The sequence below is a fragment of the Leucopleurus acutus genome (genome assembly GCF_964270905.1).
Source record: "Leucopleurus acutus genome assembly, chromosome: 4".
Taxonomy (NCBI): Eukaryota; Metazoa; Chordata; class Mammalia; order Artiodactyla; family Delphinidae; genus Leucopleurus; species Leucopleurus acutus.
This window is the reverse complement of record NC_139146.1, coordinates 36,972,402-36,991,424: the sequence shown is the minus strand read 5'-3', so window position 1 is coordinate 36,991,424 and position 19,023 is coordinate 36,972,402. Positions and strand designations below refer to the sequence as shown.

Here is a 19,023-nt window from a genome sequence, read left to right as displayed (position 1 = left end):
TTTTTGTTTTTTTGCGGTACGCGGGCCTCTCACTGTTGTGGCCTCTCCCGTTGCGGAGCACAGGCTCCGGACGCACAGGCTCAGCGGCCATGGCTCACGGGCCCAGCCGCTCCGCGGTATGTGGGATCTTCCCGGACCGGGCCACGAACCCGTGTCCCCTGCATCGGCAGGTGGACTCCCAACCACCACGCCACCAGGGAAGCCCAAGACAATAGGTTTTGAGATCAGGGCTTGTTGAATCATGGGCAGCTGATTCATTCACATTAACTGCTGTGTAATATTTCATGGAATGAATATATCAGAGTTTACTCATTTTTCTGAGGGACTTTTAGGATCTTTCTTTTTTCCATTATAGCCAATAATGAAGTGGTCGTGAACATCCTCATTTATATCTCCTTGTGAGATATATTCCTGAGATATATTCCCAGGAAAGAAATAGCTTGACCAAATATCATGAAATTGCTCTTTAAATAACTTGTATCAATTTACACTTCTGAAAGCAGCCCATGAGAGGTCCTGTGTCTCCTTGTCCACACTAACCATTGGTATTATGAGACTTCATGTTTCTTCGTATTTGATGGGTATAAAACTGTATCATATTGCTGTTTTAACGTGCCTCTCCCTGGTCGCTAGAAAGGTTCGACATCTTTTCATAAACTTAAAAGGCCATTATGGTTTCCTGTTCCAGATTATTCAGTCCACATCCTGCCCATCTTTCTATATCGTTCTTACTGATTTGTAGGCAATTTGGATAAGATTAGTTAACATACTATTTTTCCAATCGACAGGGCTTTTCTTTAGCTTTGTTTATTGTGTCTCTTAAAATCTTATGTTATATTTTTTAATGTTTTCTTTATTGAATATATTCTTTGGATCTTGTTTAAGAATTATTTCCTTATCCTAATAACACAACGATAGTCTGCCATGTGTTGTTCTAAATATTTTAAAATATTGCTTTACTTATTAAGTCTGTCATCCCTCTCAAATTTATTTTTGTGTATGAGATAAAATTTCCATTTTTTCTAAGTGGATATCCTATTATCCCAGCAGCATTTATTGTATTGCTTATTATTTTCCCACTGATTTGTCATGTATTCTCAGCAATACACCAAATTTCATTTGTTCTGTTCCACTGGTTATTTTCTTTCCCTGCATCAATAGGCCAGCACACTAATTTCTACAATATTATTACAAGTCTTGATACCTGGTAGGGAAATTTCCCTCCTTCCCTTTTTCTTTTTCAAAATTTAGTTAATCTTTTACATTTTTCTATAAATTTTAGGCTCAGCATATCAAGATCTGTCCTGTTGGGATGTTCACTGAATACATTGAATTTAAGTTGAGATTCATAATCATGGCTTACCTCTTTATCTATATAGGACATTCTTTTATGTCCTTCAATAAAGTTTTAGAATTTTCTCCATAAAGCCTGTACACATGTTTACTTATATTTATTCCCAGTTGCCTTATGGTTTTTGCTGCTATTGAAAATGGGATTGGTTTTTAAACTACATTTTCCAATTAGTTTTTGATGTCACTGCTATCCATTTTTATTTATTAAATATTGACTAAATAATCATATTTTTTTTCTAAAAAGGCCTATCTTCTGTCCTGAATTTTATCTTAAGCACTTTCATGAACTAAAAAGCTTTATCCCATATGTTTCTAGCCCCCAAAATATATTTTATGCTTTTCCTGCTTTTGTCCATTACATAAACGAAATCATTCTGTATGTTTTCCGCTACTTATGTTTCCTCCTCACTGTAGGTACCTGAGATTCAGCCATGTTATTATGTGCCATTGTAATATATTCTGTATCATTATCATTATATGACTCTACAACAATTTATTTTTCCATTGATGGACTTTTGGGTTGTTTCCAGATTTGCTATTGTAAATATTCTGTCATAAACTTAGATATATTTGTGGCACACTTGTACAAGAATTCCTCTAGGGTATATTCTAGGGTTAAAATTGCTGGGTCATAGGGTACACACATCTTCAAATTTACTAGGTAACATCAAGTTGTTTTTCCAAATATCTGTCCCACCAGCAGTATGTCAGTTGCCTCGTGTCCTCACCTACACTTGATATTGTCATATTTAAAATTTTTAGGCATGTTTGTAGATACAACAGGTATTTAATCAAAGACTTGCTTTTAAATCTATAAACGGAGATCACTTGTCCTAATCCACCCATCCTTCAATGTTGGCATAAGAACTAAAGTTAACAGAGGGGAAAATAGATTTGAAAATATTTTGTAAATTACAAAGTTTTCCACATACTTAAGAAGTTATCATCACCAGTAAATTGAGAGTATCCTAGAGAATCAATAGACAATGTTACAGCACAACTCCAGACCCTTCCCCTCTTGAGCTAAATGATCTACAAGCTCAGAATGTCTGTAGACCTGTAGGCCAGAGGAAGGATGCCCATTGTGGTGACAGTGACAGTGATCTGAGCCCATCTTCTGAATAAGGAACACCTTCCAATTTTATAGCATCTTCAGCTGGGTTGATTCTGGAACCTTGGGATCAAGATGAAGTGAATTAAGAAGCCATAACTTGAGCATGTTTTCTTGTTTTTGGGTGGCAGCCAGAAAATTCTTGAAAAATAAGTGATGCTTGCATTTTAGGAACTTGATTACAAACGTTTTGGAAATGTATATCCAATGCTTAAATAATTCCTGGGATTCTTTCACTATGAAGGAATGTAAACCTAAGTTATGACTGCTGACCTGGCCATTTTCTGCACATTGTGCTCTATTTTTCTGTTCTTTCTTCTCCTCCAACACTTAATTGATTTCAAGGGCAGTTCATTACTCTACTTTGTAAGTTCTTTTTTTTAAAATTTATTTTATCCAAGTATAATTGACTCACAATGTTGTGTTAATTTCTGCTGTAAAGCAAAGTGATTCAGTGTTTTATATATATATATATACATACACATTCTTTTTCATGTTCTTTTCCATTACGGTTTATTACAGGCTATTGAATATAGTTCCCTGTGCTATACAGTAAGAGATTGTTGTTTATCCATCCTATATACAATAGTTTGCATCTGCTAATTCCAAACTCCCACTCCATCCCTTCCCCACCCCCATCCCCCCTGGCAACCACAAGTCTGTTCCCTATGAGTCTGTTTTGTAGATAAGTTCATTTGTGTCACATTTTAGATTCCACATATAAGTAATACCATATTATCCTGTGAGTTCCTGATCTACGTCTAGACCTGAATATCCTGCAAAGGCAGAAGGTGATTTCACGTTATTGGCACTTTTGCAAATCAACGAGGCTTAAGCTATGAGGACTTTTGCCTAATAATTCTCAGTTGGTTGGCATCGCCAACCAACTGGTGTGAAGGTGCAATGCTGATGCCAGCAAATTGCTCCAAGACAGCACTTCCCTGGTGGTCCAGTAGGAAAGAATCTGCCTTCCAAAGCAGGGGACATGGGTTCGATCCCTGGTTGGGGAAATAAGATCCCACATGCCGCGGGGCAACTAAGCCCTTGTGCCACAACTAGAGAGAAGCCTGCGCACGGCAAGGAAAAATCCCACATGCCCCAACGAAGATCCCGTATGCTGCAACTAAGACCCAACACAGCTGATCAATCAGTCAATCAATAAAGAAATAAATTGCTCTGAGACAGCCGAGACTGATGACTAAGCTTTTTTTTTTTTTTAATTTTTATTGGAGTATAGTTGATTTACAACGTTGTGTTAGTTTCAGATGCACAGCAAAGTGAATCAGTCATATATAACATATATCCACTCTTTTTTTTTTTTTTTTAGGTTCTTTTCCATATAGGCCATTAAAAGAAAGATAAGGTTCTGTTCACGTCTCTGCTGCTGGCTCCAGTCCAGACAGTCATGTTTTATGGAAGACCTTGGTCAGAGCCCTGTGAGAATGAGTGTCAGCAAGAGGTGGGTCTCTGTGTGTGTGTGTGTGTGTGTGTGTGTGTGTGTGTGTGTGTGACAGAGATAGAGACAGAGACAGAGAGTTACAGAGGTTTTGAAGTTGACCAAACAGTGAGAATCACAAAAGCATAGGAACCAGGCCTCCAAGGCTGTGAATATATCAGTGTTGTAAGTAGCATATACTTTATGAAGAAAGAATGGGCTTTGACCACTTGGAATTGCCAAATCTTAACTTCTGACTTTTCTTGGTCTTCCCAATAACCAGTATCCAGTCTCCATAAATATCCAAAACATAGTTACTGAGTATCTACTAAGTGTCAGGAATGGTGCTAGGTTGGGGGGATAAAGTGATGAAACAAAATGATGTGGTCCCTGCCTTCCTGGAGCTTACAGTCTAGTGGGAAAGACAAAGAATATGAAAATAAACAAATGAACATATGATCAAGTACTGTAATGTCATAGGATGCTTTGCAGAGACTGATGGTGGTGATGGTCAATAAGGGGTTTGTAGATCAAGGTGAGAACTTCAAATTTCATTCAAAGTGGGAAGCTGTAGAAAGTTTTTCAACAAGGGAAGGACATGATCTAATTGATGTTTTAAAGTAGATGATTCTGGCTTCTGAGTGGAAATTGGATGGGAGGGGGCCAGAGTGAAAGCTGGGAGGCAATTGCAGTCCAGGTAAGAGGTCATGATGACCTTGACCAGGATATGGATAACAGGTATGGAGAAAAGAGCACAGGTTCCAGGTATTAATCAGGGTTCTCCAGAACCCTGGATATAGTTATACGTTTACAGATATAACATATCATATTTATTTGAAAAAGGATTTGTTATAAGGAATTAGCTGACACAGTTATGGAGGCTTAGAAGTCCCATGATGTGTCACTTATAGGCTGGAGGCCTGAGAAAGTGGATGGTATGTTTCCAGTCTGCGTCCAGAGGTCTGAGAAATGGAAAGTCAATGGTATAATTTCTGGTTTGAATCTGAAGGCCTGAGGACTAACAGTGACGTTGGCCTGAGGACTAACAGTGACGTTGGTGTAAGCTTCTGTCCCAGGGCAGGACAACACCAATGTCTCAGCTCAGCAGTCAGGCAGAGAGAACAAATTCTCTCTTACTCAGTCTTTGTTCTATTCAGGTGTCCAGTGGATTGGCTGAGGCCCACCCACATTGGGGAGGGCAATCTCTTTACTCAGTCCATTAACTCACATGTTAACGTCTTCTGGAAACATCCTCACAGACACAACTAGGATAATGTTTAATCCAGTATTCTGCACACTCTCTGGCCCAGTGAAGTTGACACATAAAGTGCTTTGGAGGCAGAAAGTACAGGACTTGCTTCTTAGTTGCAAAGGTGGGAGAAAGGTGAGGAAAAAAAAATCAGGGGACACAAGCCCACGTTTTTCATGGAAGCAAATTGTGAATGATGGGGCAATTTTACTGAGACAGGAAAGGCCAATGGGCAAGAAAAGCAAGAGTTACCTTTAGAGAAGTCAATTCTGAGGTACTTGTGGGGACTCTAAGAGAAAATGTAATAACAAGGTAGTTGGAAAATTAACCTAAGCCTCCTCGGAAAGTCTGAGTAGGAGGTGTGAATTTGGAGGTCCTTTCACTAGGTGGGTTAAATCAGTTGAAGAAAGAACATGGGCTCTAACAATTAACAAGCACATGAGAAAAAAAAAAAAAAAACAACCTTCTGTTGTGGAAGCCTCAGGGGAGAAGGATCAGTGATTGTCAGAATCTCACTTGGGACAAAAAGAGCTAATGGTGAGTGAGGATAAGGGGACAGAGTTCTCACCTTGGTCTACAAAGCCCTTATTTAGCATCACCAGCATCAGTCTCTGCAAAGCATCCTATTACAGTACCTCACCATTAGCTCCATCCTCCATCAGAGAAAGGAGTCCTGGGCAAAGGTTGGAGGTCATGTTCTGAGAAGGTTCTGAACTAATGTTGAGGTGGTAAAGAGCAAATGGTGAAGTCAAGAGATGCAAAGAAGGTGGGGTTGACCAGTTGGCTATAGAGAAAGAAGGAGAAGGAGCCCAGGCTGGTACCCAAATGTCTGGCTTGGCAATGGGCTGGTTCACAGGGGAGGAGCCGTGTCCTCATTTTGTTATTTTTGAAATCCAAAGCAGAGGGACCCCTTCAGGAATTGATAACTTCCAACCACTGGGTCCCAGTCTTTCTGCCTAGAAAAGGATTCTCCTTTATGTGACCCTGATTATTACACAACTGGGGTCAGGACAGACACCCTCTGCCTGCGTGTCCCTGCCAGGCCTCACCATGGTCCACACTGATTACATTCTTTTTTTTTTTTTTAATAAATTTATTTATTTATTTATGGCTGCGTTGGGTCTTTGTTGCTGTGCACGGGCTTTCTCTAGTTGCAGCCAGCGGGGGCTACTCTTCGTTGTGGCGTGCAGGCTTCTCATTGCAGTGGCTTCTCTTGTTGTGGAGCACACATCTAGGTGTGCTGGCTTCAGTAGTTGCTGTGTGTGGGCTCAGTAGTTGTGGCACATGGGCTTAATTGCTCCGCGGCATGTGGAATCTTCCCGAACTAGAGATCGAATCCCGGTCCCCTGCACTGGTAGGTGGATTCTTAACCACTGCGCCACCAGGGAAGTCCCGGTAGTTCTATTTTTAATTTTTTGAAGACCCTCCATACTGTTTTCCATAATGGCTGTACCAATTTACACTTCCACCAACAGTGTACAAGGATTCCCTTTTCTCCACAAAACTTACCTGTTGTCTTTTTTATAAAACCCATCCTAACAGTTATGAGGTGGTTTTTCATGGTGTGTTTTTTTTTTTGTTGTTTTTTTTTTCGGTACGCGGGCCTCTCACTGTTGTGGTCTCTCCCATTGCCCAGCACAGGCTCCGGACGCGCAGGCTCAGCGTCCATGGCTCACGGGCCTAGCGCTCCGTGGCATGTGGGATCTTCCCGGACCAGGGCACGAACCTGTGTCCCCTGCAACGGCAGGCAGACTCTCAACCACTGCGCCACCAGGGAAGCCCTTCATAGTGGTTTTGATTTGCATTTCCCTGATATTGAGCACATTTTCATGTACCTGTTGTCCATTTGTATGTCTTCTTTGGCAAAACATCTATTCAGATCCGTTGCCCGTCTTAAAATCAGATTTGGGATTTTTTGCTATGAGTTTTAAAAATTTCTTACGTACTTTGGGTATTAACCCCTTATCAGATACATGGTGCAAATATTTTCTCACATTTCATAAGTTGCCTTTTTTTTCATGGTTTCCTTTGCTGCGCAGAAGCTTTTAAGTTTGATGTAGTCCCACTTGTTTGCTTTTGCTTTTGTTGCCTGTGTTTTAAGTGTCATATCCAAAAAATCATTGCTGGGACTTCCCTGGCAGTCCGGTGGTTGGGATTCCGTGCTTCCACTGCAGGGGCACAGGTTCAATCCCTGGGGAACTAAGATACCACGTGACACAGGGCACAGCCAAAAAAATAAAAATAAATACATTTAACCATTCAAAAAATATTTAAAATAAACAAAGAAAATCATTGCTAAGATCAATGTTAGGGAGATTTTCCCTATGTTTTCTTCCAGTAGCTGTATGATTTCAAGTCTTACATTTACGTCTAATCCAGTTTTGTGAGTGGCGTAAGACAGAGGTCTAGTTTCTTTTGCGTGTGAATACCAATTTTCCCAGCACCAGTGATTGAAGAGACTATCCTTTCCCTATTGTGTGTTCTTGGGGTCCATGTCAAAGTTATGCATGAGTATATATCTGGGTTCTCCTTTTATATCTGGGCTCTCCGTTCTCTTCCACTGTTCTATGTGTTCTGATCCATGTGCCAGTACCATCTCGTTTTGACTATAGCTTTTAGTATAATTTGAAATGATGTGATACTTTGAGCTTTGTTCTTTGTCAAGATTGCTTTGGCTATTTGGGGTCTTTTGTGGTTCCGTATGAATTTTAGGATGGCTTTTTTCTGTTTCTGTGAAAAATGCCAGGGGAATTTTGATAGGGATTAAGTTGAATCTGCAGATCACTTTGGGCAGTATGGACCATACTTTTATTTTAATGGTATTAATTCTTCTAATCCATGAAAAGGGGATAGCTTTCCATTTATTTGTGTCTTCCTCATTTTCTTTCATCAGTGTCTTATAGTTTTCAGTGTGCAGGTATTTTATCTCCTTGGTTAAATTAATTCCTATGTATTTTATACTTTCTGATACTATTGTAAATGGGATTTTTTCTTAATTTCTCTTTCTGAACGTTTGTTGTTAGTGTATAGAAATGCAACTGATTTTTGTATATTGATTTTCTCTCCTGCAACTTTACTTAATTCTAACAGGTTTTCTTTGGTGGAGTGTTTAACATTTTCTATATATAAATCATGTCATCTGCAAACAGAGATAATTTACTTCAAGAAGAGGGAATTTTGGACACAGGGATACAGACGCCAGGTAAATACCACGTGTTGATGGGGACAGAGATTGAATCGATGTGTCTATAGCCAAGGAATGACAAGGATTACCAGTAGCCACCAGAAGCTAGGAAGATGCAAGGAAGGATCCTCTACCCTAAAGCCTTCAGGGAGAGGATGACCCTGACAACACTTAGGTTGCAGAACTTCTAACCTCTAGAACTATGAGGCAATACATTTCTCTTACTTTAAGCCCAGTTTATGGTACCCTGTTATGGCGCCCTAGGAGACCAGTACTGTGATGCTCTGGTCTTGTGCTTCTAGATATAAAATCATAAGCTACTAAATCATTCTCATACATCATCTAAGTCAAAGACACCTAAGAACAAGAGGGAAAGTATGGCCCACGTGTACAGAAGGGAGTAAAGGAAACAAAAAGACCACAGTGTAGCATGTGAACTTTTAAAAAATCAATATTTGAAATCTTTTTCAACAATCCAGTTACTTAACTGAGATGTTACTACTGTGTTCATGAATTAATTAAACAAGCATGCTTCACCTGCAGAGAGCCAGTGTGGGACACAAGGGAGAGTGCAGGCTTTGGAGCTCTTTGAGTTCAATCCAGCCTCCCCACTTAGCAGCTGGTGACCTTGGTCAAGTTACCTAATCTACATGAGCCTCAGCGTCCTACGATGCCCGTCTGTAGGTTTGTTGTGGTGACTCAGTGAACTGATGTTTGTGACGTGTCAGGTACTGCACTGCCATGGGTATGATGCAGGATACAGTCTGTCCCCAAACATAAATTAGAGCATCTTCCGACGCTTTAAAGACAGACATTCACACAGGTGGTTTGAAGCAGACCCAGAAACACCTGTGCTCAATGGAAAGCGGAAGAAAGACATATCTTGCTAAAAGCAGCAACTTGCAGAAAGAGCATGAAATAAACACACTGACACCCACCTTGGACAAATACAGCAGGACATGTGTTTCTCACTGTAATGATAGTCTTTATTTGATTTTCATCACCTTTCAATGAAAGAGTGGTTCCCATCAGCACTATGTAATTATGAACCTCGCAAATACATCTTATAGATAATGAAATTTCCTTAAAAATGAAAGATAAGTGTAAGGAAAATTTGTAGAGAGAGAAGGTATAAAATAGAAGCTTGGTTAAATGTAAAGCAGGTTTTTATCAAGAAAGAAAAATGGTACCACTACTCCGTTAAAGTGGTACTGCAAACATACTATTTTGCTTGTTCTCAAGCTAGTTGTTCATAAAAAAGAAGCTGGTTTGCCCTTTTCTTCTTAGTGATCAAATCAACATGCTTGTGTACCTCACCATCCTGGTAAGACAAAACCAAGGGGAAGGAGAAGCAAGGCTTCTAACTATGTTAAAAATCGTTTCTAGGGTAGGAGCACGAGCCTTGCTTTCCAGAAGGTGGAGAGACACATGACAGTTTCAGGGAGACCTGTGGGGGCCATGGCTTTAGCCCATTGTGTCTGGGCAGCTGACATAACTTCAGTTCCCCTGGGGTCTCTCTCTGGTCTGAGCTGCCTTAGCTCTGATGATCTGGCAGGACCGTGGTCACTAGGATTGGGTATTCCAAGGCACTGCAGTCATCCAACAGGAACACCAAATCCTGGAAAAGATGTGCAATGAGCAGGAATGTCACTGAAGGTGGCCACAGAGCCCATGCACAACTATAGGACTCCTGGTTATCCTCAAAGACTGTTCAATTGTTCCCCTTTGTGTGAAAATTTCCCAACCTTCATTTCCCCAAGGAGAGCTGGTTACGTCTTTCTTCACCTTCCCATTGAATCTCATATAGTCTTTGACTGTTGAATTCAGTTGTACATTGGTTGACCAGATGGATGGATGGATAGATGGGCAAGGGAGTGAATAAATGAATAAATCTCAATTATTGAGCAAAAACTCTGGGCCAGACATCGGGGATACCATGAGTAACAGCACCAGGTCTCACCTTCAAACACTTTAGAGCCAACAGCAGCACTTTTCAGACTGTATTATGTCTTCTTCTTGTCTCCCCTCCATGACCAAGGGGAGAGGGGAATGAGGAGGGGAATGGGTGTGGGACAAAATGCTCGTCTCATTTTTGATGCATAGTAACAAACAAATCTTAATAAAACTTAAAGCTAAAAAACCTAATAGCTAATTATTAGTTTCCTGGGCCAGGCCTGGTATTCGGTATTCTATGTTTAGTCACCTTGATAGAGATCTTAGGACCGAGGGAGTTACTACAGTGTCCAGCACACACTGGTTGTAAGTAGTATTATCCTCCCAATGCTCTCCTGACATGGGTATCATTCACGAATGAGGAAACTGTGGCTCAGAGAGAGGAGGGGACACTGGCATTTAGGAAGCAGGGAGGTGAAGACAGGGGCTCAGGTCTGCCTGATGCTGAAGCCTGTGCCCCTAGGACCACACAACTCTGCTTTCTACATCTTAACCAGTGCTGATTCTGTGTTTTTCCCGTCTCCCTCCCCTCTGCTGCCAGATTCCTCCCAACACAGAGCACACCAGAAGCCCCTCCCCCAGGAAGTCTCCCCTGATCCCAGGGCTCTGGGAATTCTCGGAATTCCAGAGTCCTCTACCCGCAATCCCAGCCCCATTTGACTCGCAGCCTGTGGTCTTGGGTGTTGGAGATGGAGCTGGAGGACAGGAGGAGCCTTGTCCTGAGTTCCCCAGCGCTCAGCAAGAGCTATAGGGTTGAGGAAGGGTGTTGTGACCTGGAAGCACCCCACAAGCTTTTGTTTTCCTCCTCCTCATCTCCCTCTTCTCCTAACCCTTCTCTTAAGTTCTTGGCTGATGACAAGTAGAAAAAGAATGTTCAATGGCGTCACTTACCCTCCTGCAGAACGAGTTCATGATGGTGTACAGTTTCCGCACTTTGTCCTTCAAGGCATCTACCCGGGCCACCTTCCAACACTGGGGCGATGCCACAAAGTCCCGCAGCTTGGCCAGCACACAGTAATTCTGTGAGTGGACAACAGGGACAGGTCTCGTGGTGGAAGTCAGTAGCCAGAGACGCGGGAGCTGGGGACTCCTGGCCCTTCTGCACAGTCTCTCCCCACTCCCACTCCAAGCCCTCCCGCAGGCAGGCAGACCCCTCTTACGTGTATATCCAGGTACAGCCTGGGCAGGTATCTCACACACGGCTCCTGCAGAAAGGGAAACGGGTTTCTGTGTTGCTCACAGGGACACACCCTCAGCCTGGCCACAGAAGGCTCTCTGCCAGCCTCCCCAAAACCAGAGCAGCCCCAGATCCCTGGGGCCTCCCTTGATGCTGCCGTGTACAATACTTTCTTGTACCATATGCCACATTCCCCCAAAGTAAACTGCTCTTCTAGAATTCGACTTTTAGAATGCAACCATTTTATCATTGACTATGAGCTAGGGAACAGTTTTATATATACACACACACATATACATACATATATATATATATATATATATATAGAGAGAGAGAGAGAGAGAGAGAGAGATACATACATATAAATATGTGTGTCTATATATGTATATATATTAAAACAGTTCTATAACTGTAATCTAGACATAGTAATATATACAGTATATACTTTAGTAATATAAAACAGTATATATATGTACACTTTTATATTACTGTATTTCACTTTTGCTTCTGTGCTGGCCTGAAGGTCAGAAGACCCAGATTCTGGTCCCTCCCGACCAGTGATTCCCTGTGTGACGTGGGGTAGGTCTCCTTCTTCTTTGTGACTCGGTTTCCCAGTTGTGAGATTAGAGAGTTAGAACACATCACCTCCACTTCCTTCCAGCTCTGAGCCTATGCATTATTTTAAGCTTTAAAATCATATAGTTTTAAAATATGCTCTACATATTTAATAGCAAGGAGTTTGCGGATACATTGGGGCGTAAAAATACAACCAAATGTTGTTACAAAGAAATCTTAATTTATTTGACAGAGTCGCTAAAAAGTAAATTGCAGAACTGCTGTGTTGTTTGATCCAATTTGCCTACACACTTGGATAACTGTGTACAGACCCAGAGCTGAAATCCTATCCTCTGAATGTGATGGCAGCAGGTCACCTCTAGGTGGTAGAATTGCAGTAATATTTATTTTCTTCTTTGTCTTTTGTGCCTTTTCCAACCATTTTCAAAGTATATGACTTTCATAAGTTGAAAAAAATACTCATCATTTAAGTTTCAAAAAGAAAATACAAAGGAGGTGCTAGGGTATCGTAAGCCCCACATCTGACGGTGCATTTTATTTGAAGGGTTCACAAGCGGTAAAGGGATACTTTTAAATTTTACCAGAGCTTTGAAGTTTAATTTGTTTTGTTTCTACACTGGACGAGCAGTCAGGAGGCCGGATTCTAGTTCTGGGTGGCCCCTGTGGGACTGATGGCTCCGAGCCCCTGGGTCTTCCTCTTAACACAGTGTTGAGAACAGTGCAGACTCCTGGGTTGTCCTCTGTGCAGGCTGTGTCTGCATTCAAGTCTTCAACCCTCCAGCTGCCCGAAGCCGGTGAGGGGCTCAGCCACCCCCTCTCACAGCTGAGGATGCTGATACTCAGGGTTGAGTAATTTGCTCAGGGTCCTACAGCAGGTTAGGGGTGGGGCTGATTCTGGGAGTTGCCCCCTTAGCTCCTGCTGGCTAGTGGAGAGAAGAAATAAGCAGGACTCTTTGGTCCTCCTTAAGCTGGAGCTCTAAACTCTATGGGAGCTTCTCTTCTCCTGTTCCCTTCTCTTCTCTTCTCTTCTCTTCTCTTCTCTTCTCTTCTCTTCTCTTCTCTTCTCTTCTCTTTCTTTCTTTCTCTCTCTCTTTTTACATTTTAAAACAGATCCTCTGATATTTGCTAGTTATAAACAAAAATTGTGATGTCTTTGATTATATTTTCTTTGTATTTAAAAGGAAGTGCAAACCATCGGTATTTAATAGGATGGGAATAAAACACAAATACCCTTGAAATTAACATTGACCAGAAAAGAAAAATAGCGTTTTTTCCCTGGTCCAAAGGCAAATTTTTGAGAGCTGGGTCTCCCAAGTCCTCAGGGGGGCCGAGGGCACTCACCGAAGGCTCCGTGGCCTGCAGGCTCCGGGAGTCAGCGGTGATCTCCCGGCTCAGGGCCAGCATCCTGGAGTAGCAGGTCGGGGGAGCCGGCTGAGCAGCGGGGGGGCCGGCCAGAAGCAGCATCAGCAGGGGAAGCAGCTGGGGGCTCATGGTGCAAAGGCGGCCTGACTGCAGTCTGAGGCCAGCCGCCCCTTTAAGCAGAGGCTTGGGGGTGGTCCTCCACGTCTCCATTTCCTGTGGTGCCCAGCCAAGGCCAAGAGCACGCCCACCTGGCCTGTGGACACTGGAGCCTTTCAGACCTAACGGTCCCCCTTGTTGAGAGGAGGTGCTTCCTGGCAGGGGCGGGGAGGGGGCGATGCCAGGCACCTGGAAGGGAACAGGGTCTTCCTCTCACACAACTTGCAATAGAACTTTCTCTCCTGGCAGGGGCTCTTCCTGAAGTGGCAGGATTGGCAGATGAGGGGGGCAGAGGACAAGAGGGAGACAGGAGGGATGGTGGTTCAGCCAGAGGGGCGGGAGTGAGCATTCAGCCCCTTCAGTTAGAATGGGGACCGTTTGGTAAAACTGGATGATCTCTTGGAGCAGAACTGGGGGAGGGAAAGGGACCAGAAGTGATGGATTGAGGACCAGTGATCCGGGGGTTTGGGGTCAGGCAGCGTGGGTATCACTATCCACCCACCACTGACTGGCCAGGGGAACCTTGGGAAATCCCTTGCCTTCTGAGCAGCTGCGCCTCTGCCTCTGGAAGATGGGCTTGTGCTAGGGCCTGTGATGGGGGATGTGGGAGCATTCCCCTAGCTGGTCCACTTCAAGCTCCCAGCACAAGTCCTGGTACAGAGCAGACCCACTGGAAGGGTGGGTTCTCCATATGTGGGTCTCTTTTAGCAATGATGCTCTGCGGGCTGCTCTCCTGTAAATACAGGAGCGTGGGTACCAGTTAGAAGAGTAAGCTCTGCCCTTAGGGGCTCAGTGCATCGCATGGTCACCCACTTCTGTGATGACCCTGGGCAAGTTTCTTAACTCTTTCTTCCCTCTCCTTGTCTGTGAAACGGGGATGATAAGTGCATAGCGAGGAATAGAAGATGCTGAACTATTATCACAGTCAGAGCTAATGTCACTGTCTCCTTTCCTACAAGCATCCCTGCGAGGCAGGTCCTGCAGAAAACAGTCCAGTTTTCCATGTGGGAAAATTGAGACTCACAGAGTTCCAGCAACTTGTACAAGGTCATAAGGCTGGAGGCAAATGGGTCCAGTGGGGCTTTCTGCCTTGTCTTCATTCCGTCCTCCCGTTCTGCGGTGTGGAACTGGGGAAGAGCAGGACTCTTGCAGCCAGAGATGAGTTTGAGCTCTTGGGCTGCCCAAGACCAAGGAACAAGCAACGCGAAGGAGCTGTCGAAAGAGAGGAAGGTTCTTACTTAACACCAAGCATCACATATGCTCCAGCAGTAATGCGTGAAGCTCATTTATACAACTACACAGCTGTTGTCACAAATGCCATGAGCTTCACAGAAAGCCAGTGAAGTGGGTGGGGTTATTCCCATTTCCCAGAGGAGGAAACTGAGGCTCTCAGGGGATATGAAACTGTCTGGGGTCACAAGGCTTATAAGGGGAGGCAGAGCTGTGCACCTGGGTCTGCCTGTCTCCCAAGCCTGTCTCACCGCAGGGGAGGGCAGAAGAGCGGCCCGGGCTGGCACACATTCCCAGAACAAAACAACCAAAGTGGAGGACCAGAAGGTTAAGGGAAAGGAGTGTGGTGTCCTGCATATTGGGCAGCATCGAGGATCAACAGCAGGGATGAAAGTTCAGCTCCAGCCTCTCCCTGTCTCTGTTTGCCCACAAAAATCCCTTCCTGACAGGTGCCGTTCCCTGTCCATAAACAGAGCAGCATCACCCCAGGCAGCGGGAGGTCTCTTCCCGCCCTGATGTTCTATTTTGCTACTTTTCTGTGTTCAAGCCCTGGGCAGGGATCACAGCCTTCCCTTCCTGTTTTGCAGGTGAGAGCATTTTCTCTAAACACCTTTAGCAAGATGGCCTGGGGACCGCCTTTTGGGTGCCCTCTCAGGCAGGGCAGCACTGTGTGTGTTTGGAGGTGCAAGCAGCAAACACAGATGTGTTTTTCTTCTGGATCAAGGGGTCTCCCCACTTTCTGTGGCAGTGCCTGGGGCGTGGGCCTCCCTGGCAGACAAACCGGCCCCAGTCAGGGACTCCGGACTCCCTTGAAATGCTCCAGTGTTTCTGGATGTGCTCATCGAAGGAGCTTCAAATTCAGGACAGGGAGGAAAAACCAGCCCAAGCAGCAAAACTAGTCCTTGGACCATCCGATCGAGGAGGCATTGCTGTGCTGAAAAAGCGGGCTTTTCTGTGCACTTGATGGTGAGATAAATGTGTCGCTGGGAGATCTGGCCTTGTTCCACCCTGGACACGTGTGTGGTTTTTGATAGGACTCCTTGGGTGAATCAGAAGCCTCCTCTGCACCCTACACACCAGACATCCCGCTAACAGGATCCCATCTGCCTTCCCACTCACCGTGCTTGCCTTCTGCATCTGGGCTTGTCAGCACCCAGCACCCAGCCGGGCAGAGCAGATGCTCAGGAAAGCTTTGCTGAATTAACCTGATGGCTGTTAATCTTGTTACTCAGAGCGAGGCACAAACCCATTAAGAAACCCACAGAGCACAGCCGGAGTCATGCCAGAGAGACCCTGCCCTCGATGAAGGAGGTATCGGGGGACCCACGTGTGTATTGGCTCACAAAGTTCTCCTTTGGCACTGCCGTCCCCCTGCGCCCCCAATAGCTCCCTTCCCTGGCCCCTTCCCTGGCTCCTTCAGCATCAGGCTACTCAGTATGGAACGTGAATGCTAAAAATCCAGGCTGGAATTTCCACACAGACTGAAGCCTCTGTCTTCCTCCAAAGGTTTCCCCAACCCCCTTAGTGCGTGAGAAGAGCAGGGGTCCCATCAAGCCATGGTACCTCATTATGTCAGGAGAGCGGAGCAGCCAGAGCTAATGAGTGAGTGAATGCTTCTCAGCTGGAATGGCATCTACCAGCCATTTTCTTTGAATGGATTCTTCATTCATTCTCCAGACACTTTATTTATTGAGAATCTATTGTGTGCAGGCCTGAGATGGACAATAAGGATAAAACAGTGAATGAGAGATGCTGTCCTCTGAGGAGACTAAAGAGGGCAATTAACTCATCGAACACACAGGGTAAGTGGCATGACAGTGGGAACCCTGGTGCCTCAGAAGCCTCTCCCTGGCGATGGCTCCGTCAGCAAGTTGAGGAACGTTGTGGGGATGCGGGATGGGCATGGGGATGTGGGCGGGGGCAGTGTATGGAGGAGAGAGAGAATTTGGAAGCTGCTATGCTGCCACCTTTGAATGTGGAGGAAGAGGCCACAAGCCAAGAGCTGCAGGAAGCCTCTAGAAGCTGAAAAAGGCAAAAAAAAAAAAAAAAAAAGATTCTCCCCTAGAGCCGTCAGAAAGGAACACAGCCCCGCCAAGACTTTGATTTTAGTCCAGTGAGACTCATGGTGGACTTCTGACCTCTAGAACTGCGAGAGAATAAAGGTGTGTTGTTTTAAGCCATTCTGTCGGTGGTTATGTGTTACAGAAGCAACAGGAAACTAATACACCATCTCTCTGGGGTTCAGTAGGATAACAGAGATCGTGGTTGTGAGGAACTTGGAAATGATCTGCATCAACTTGCCTGGTGCTTGTGCCTCTTTTACAGCTTCCCTGTCAAGCATTCATCCAGAGTCTGTTTGCATACCTCCCTGGATGGGGAGCTCATTGCCCTTTAAGACTGCCCTCCAGTCTCTGGGCAGCTGTGAACAATACAAATTCTTCCCAAGGTGAAGGTGAGATGTGCTGACTCCCTGGAGCTACCACCTGTGACCTAAATCTCTGTTACCTTCTTCCACAGAACAGCCCTGGGTGATTCTCAGCCGTCAACCTGTCTACCACTACTCATCCCTGCCCCCCAGACAGAGCCGGCTCTCTTTCTGAGCAAACACCCCAATTTCTTGAAACTTTTTCCATGGGAAGTGGCTTCAACATCCTTTTCCACAATTACATTACGGTTACCATCTCTCTGCCCAGAATTCTTTCTGCTCCCAGTAGACATTTCTAAAGCAGAAATCCACGCTTGCCTGTTTCACATTCTTCCCTGGTTCCCTGAGGCCTGGAAGATAGTCTGAGGTCTGTGGCCTGGTCCCAGCCTACCTCTCCAGCTATCTCTGCCTGTCCTTTCCTGCACTTTTATCAAGGAATGACAATGATGATGGTGATGATGATGACGATGGTGATGATAGCTAACCCTGAAATGCGGCCTTGCTCCAAGCCCTGTACAAGGCTTAATGCATTCATTCTAGTATCATCATCTGAGGGCACTGAGGCACAGAGAGGTGAAGTGACTCGCTCCAAATCACACAGCATTAGCAATCCCTAGTGTTTGTAGTTATAACACCCAAGTGGCCTTTGGCCTTCATACATGCCGTTCCTGCTTCTTGGAATGTCTTTTCCTCACCTTGTTTGTTCCTGGTTCATTCCTTCTCACCCTTCCAGACTGAGCTGAAATGTCACTTTCTCCAGGAAGCCTGCCTTGCTGGATTGGGTCCCCTCCACCTGCCTGCACAGGCTCCCATGGCCCCTGCACTTTCCTCTGCTTTGACACGGCATTGTCCACTCTGGCCTTTGTCTGTTTGCTTGTCTGCCCCCTACAGGCAGAGCGAGTGTCCTCTTTGTCTTTGTGTCCACAGCATGGAGGCCAGGTCCAACACAGAGTAGGTGTTCAGTAAACATCTCCCTGATGAATGGAAGTGACTGCCCCTTTATCCCTGTTGTGTGTCAATATGTCTCCCACTAGCTGGAACCCAGATTGAAACACAGCCCTCCTTGAGAGGTCTAGTCAGAACTGTTAACCTCCTTGGTTTGGGCCCCTGTTGTGTCAGTTAGGACTAAAGTTGTGAGTTACAGGAAACACGGTTTGAGATACCCATGGCCAGATTTTCTGGAAAGTTCAACTGGAACACGTAGTGGTAGTGTGGAGCTCAGGAATGGTTTGATCTAGGAGCTCGATGAAGTCACCAAGGAATCACCTTATTCTGTCTCCCTCTTCCATACTGTGATGGTCTTTTGATGTGTCAACTCTGCCAGGCTATAGTCCCTGGTTATTCAATCAAATGCTACTCCAGGTGCTACTGTGAAGGTATTTGTAGATGTGATTAAAGTCCATAACCAGTTGACTCGAAGGACAGGAGATTATTCTAGATATTCTGGGTGGGCCTGATTCAGTCAGTTGAAAAATGTTAAGAGCAGAGCTGATGAAGAAGAAATTCCCTGAGGAAGAAGAAATTCTGCCTGTGCAGTAGCTTCGACCCATCACCCTGAGTTCTAGCTTGCCCTTCCTGACAGCCTGCCTTGCTGTTTTGGACTTTCTTGGCCATGCAGGCCTCCACGACCGTGTCAGCCAATTCCTTACAATAAAATAATCTCTTACTATGTCTCTGTTTCTGGTTCTGCATCTTTGGTTGAACCTGAACTGACACATATGTCACTGACTCCATCCTAAAGCCAGGTTTCCTTGTGGTCGCAATGTGGCTGCTGGTAGAGTCCAGCACACATGCTATCCCATCCCTGTCTGG

General features: G+C 44.7%; 1 protein-coding gene across 1 annotated transcript; it reads right to left on the bottom strand.

Moving 5' to 3' along the window:
- Window positions 1–9,866: 9,866 nt before the first annotated feature.
- CYTL1 (cytokine like 1) lies at window positions 9,867–13,529 on the bottom strand (the record flags this gene model as incomplete). Its single annotated transcript, XM_082838112.1, has 4 exons — window positions 9,867–9,950; window positions 11,177–11,305; window positions 11,446–11,490; window positions 13,380–13,529. 4 exons carry the CDS (start codon window positions 13,527–13,529, stop codon window positions 9,867–9,869), a joined length of 408 nt encoding a protein of 135 aa, XP_082694238.1.
- Between the last annotated feature and the right edge of the window lie 5,494 nt (window positions 13,530–19,023).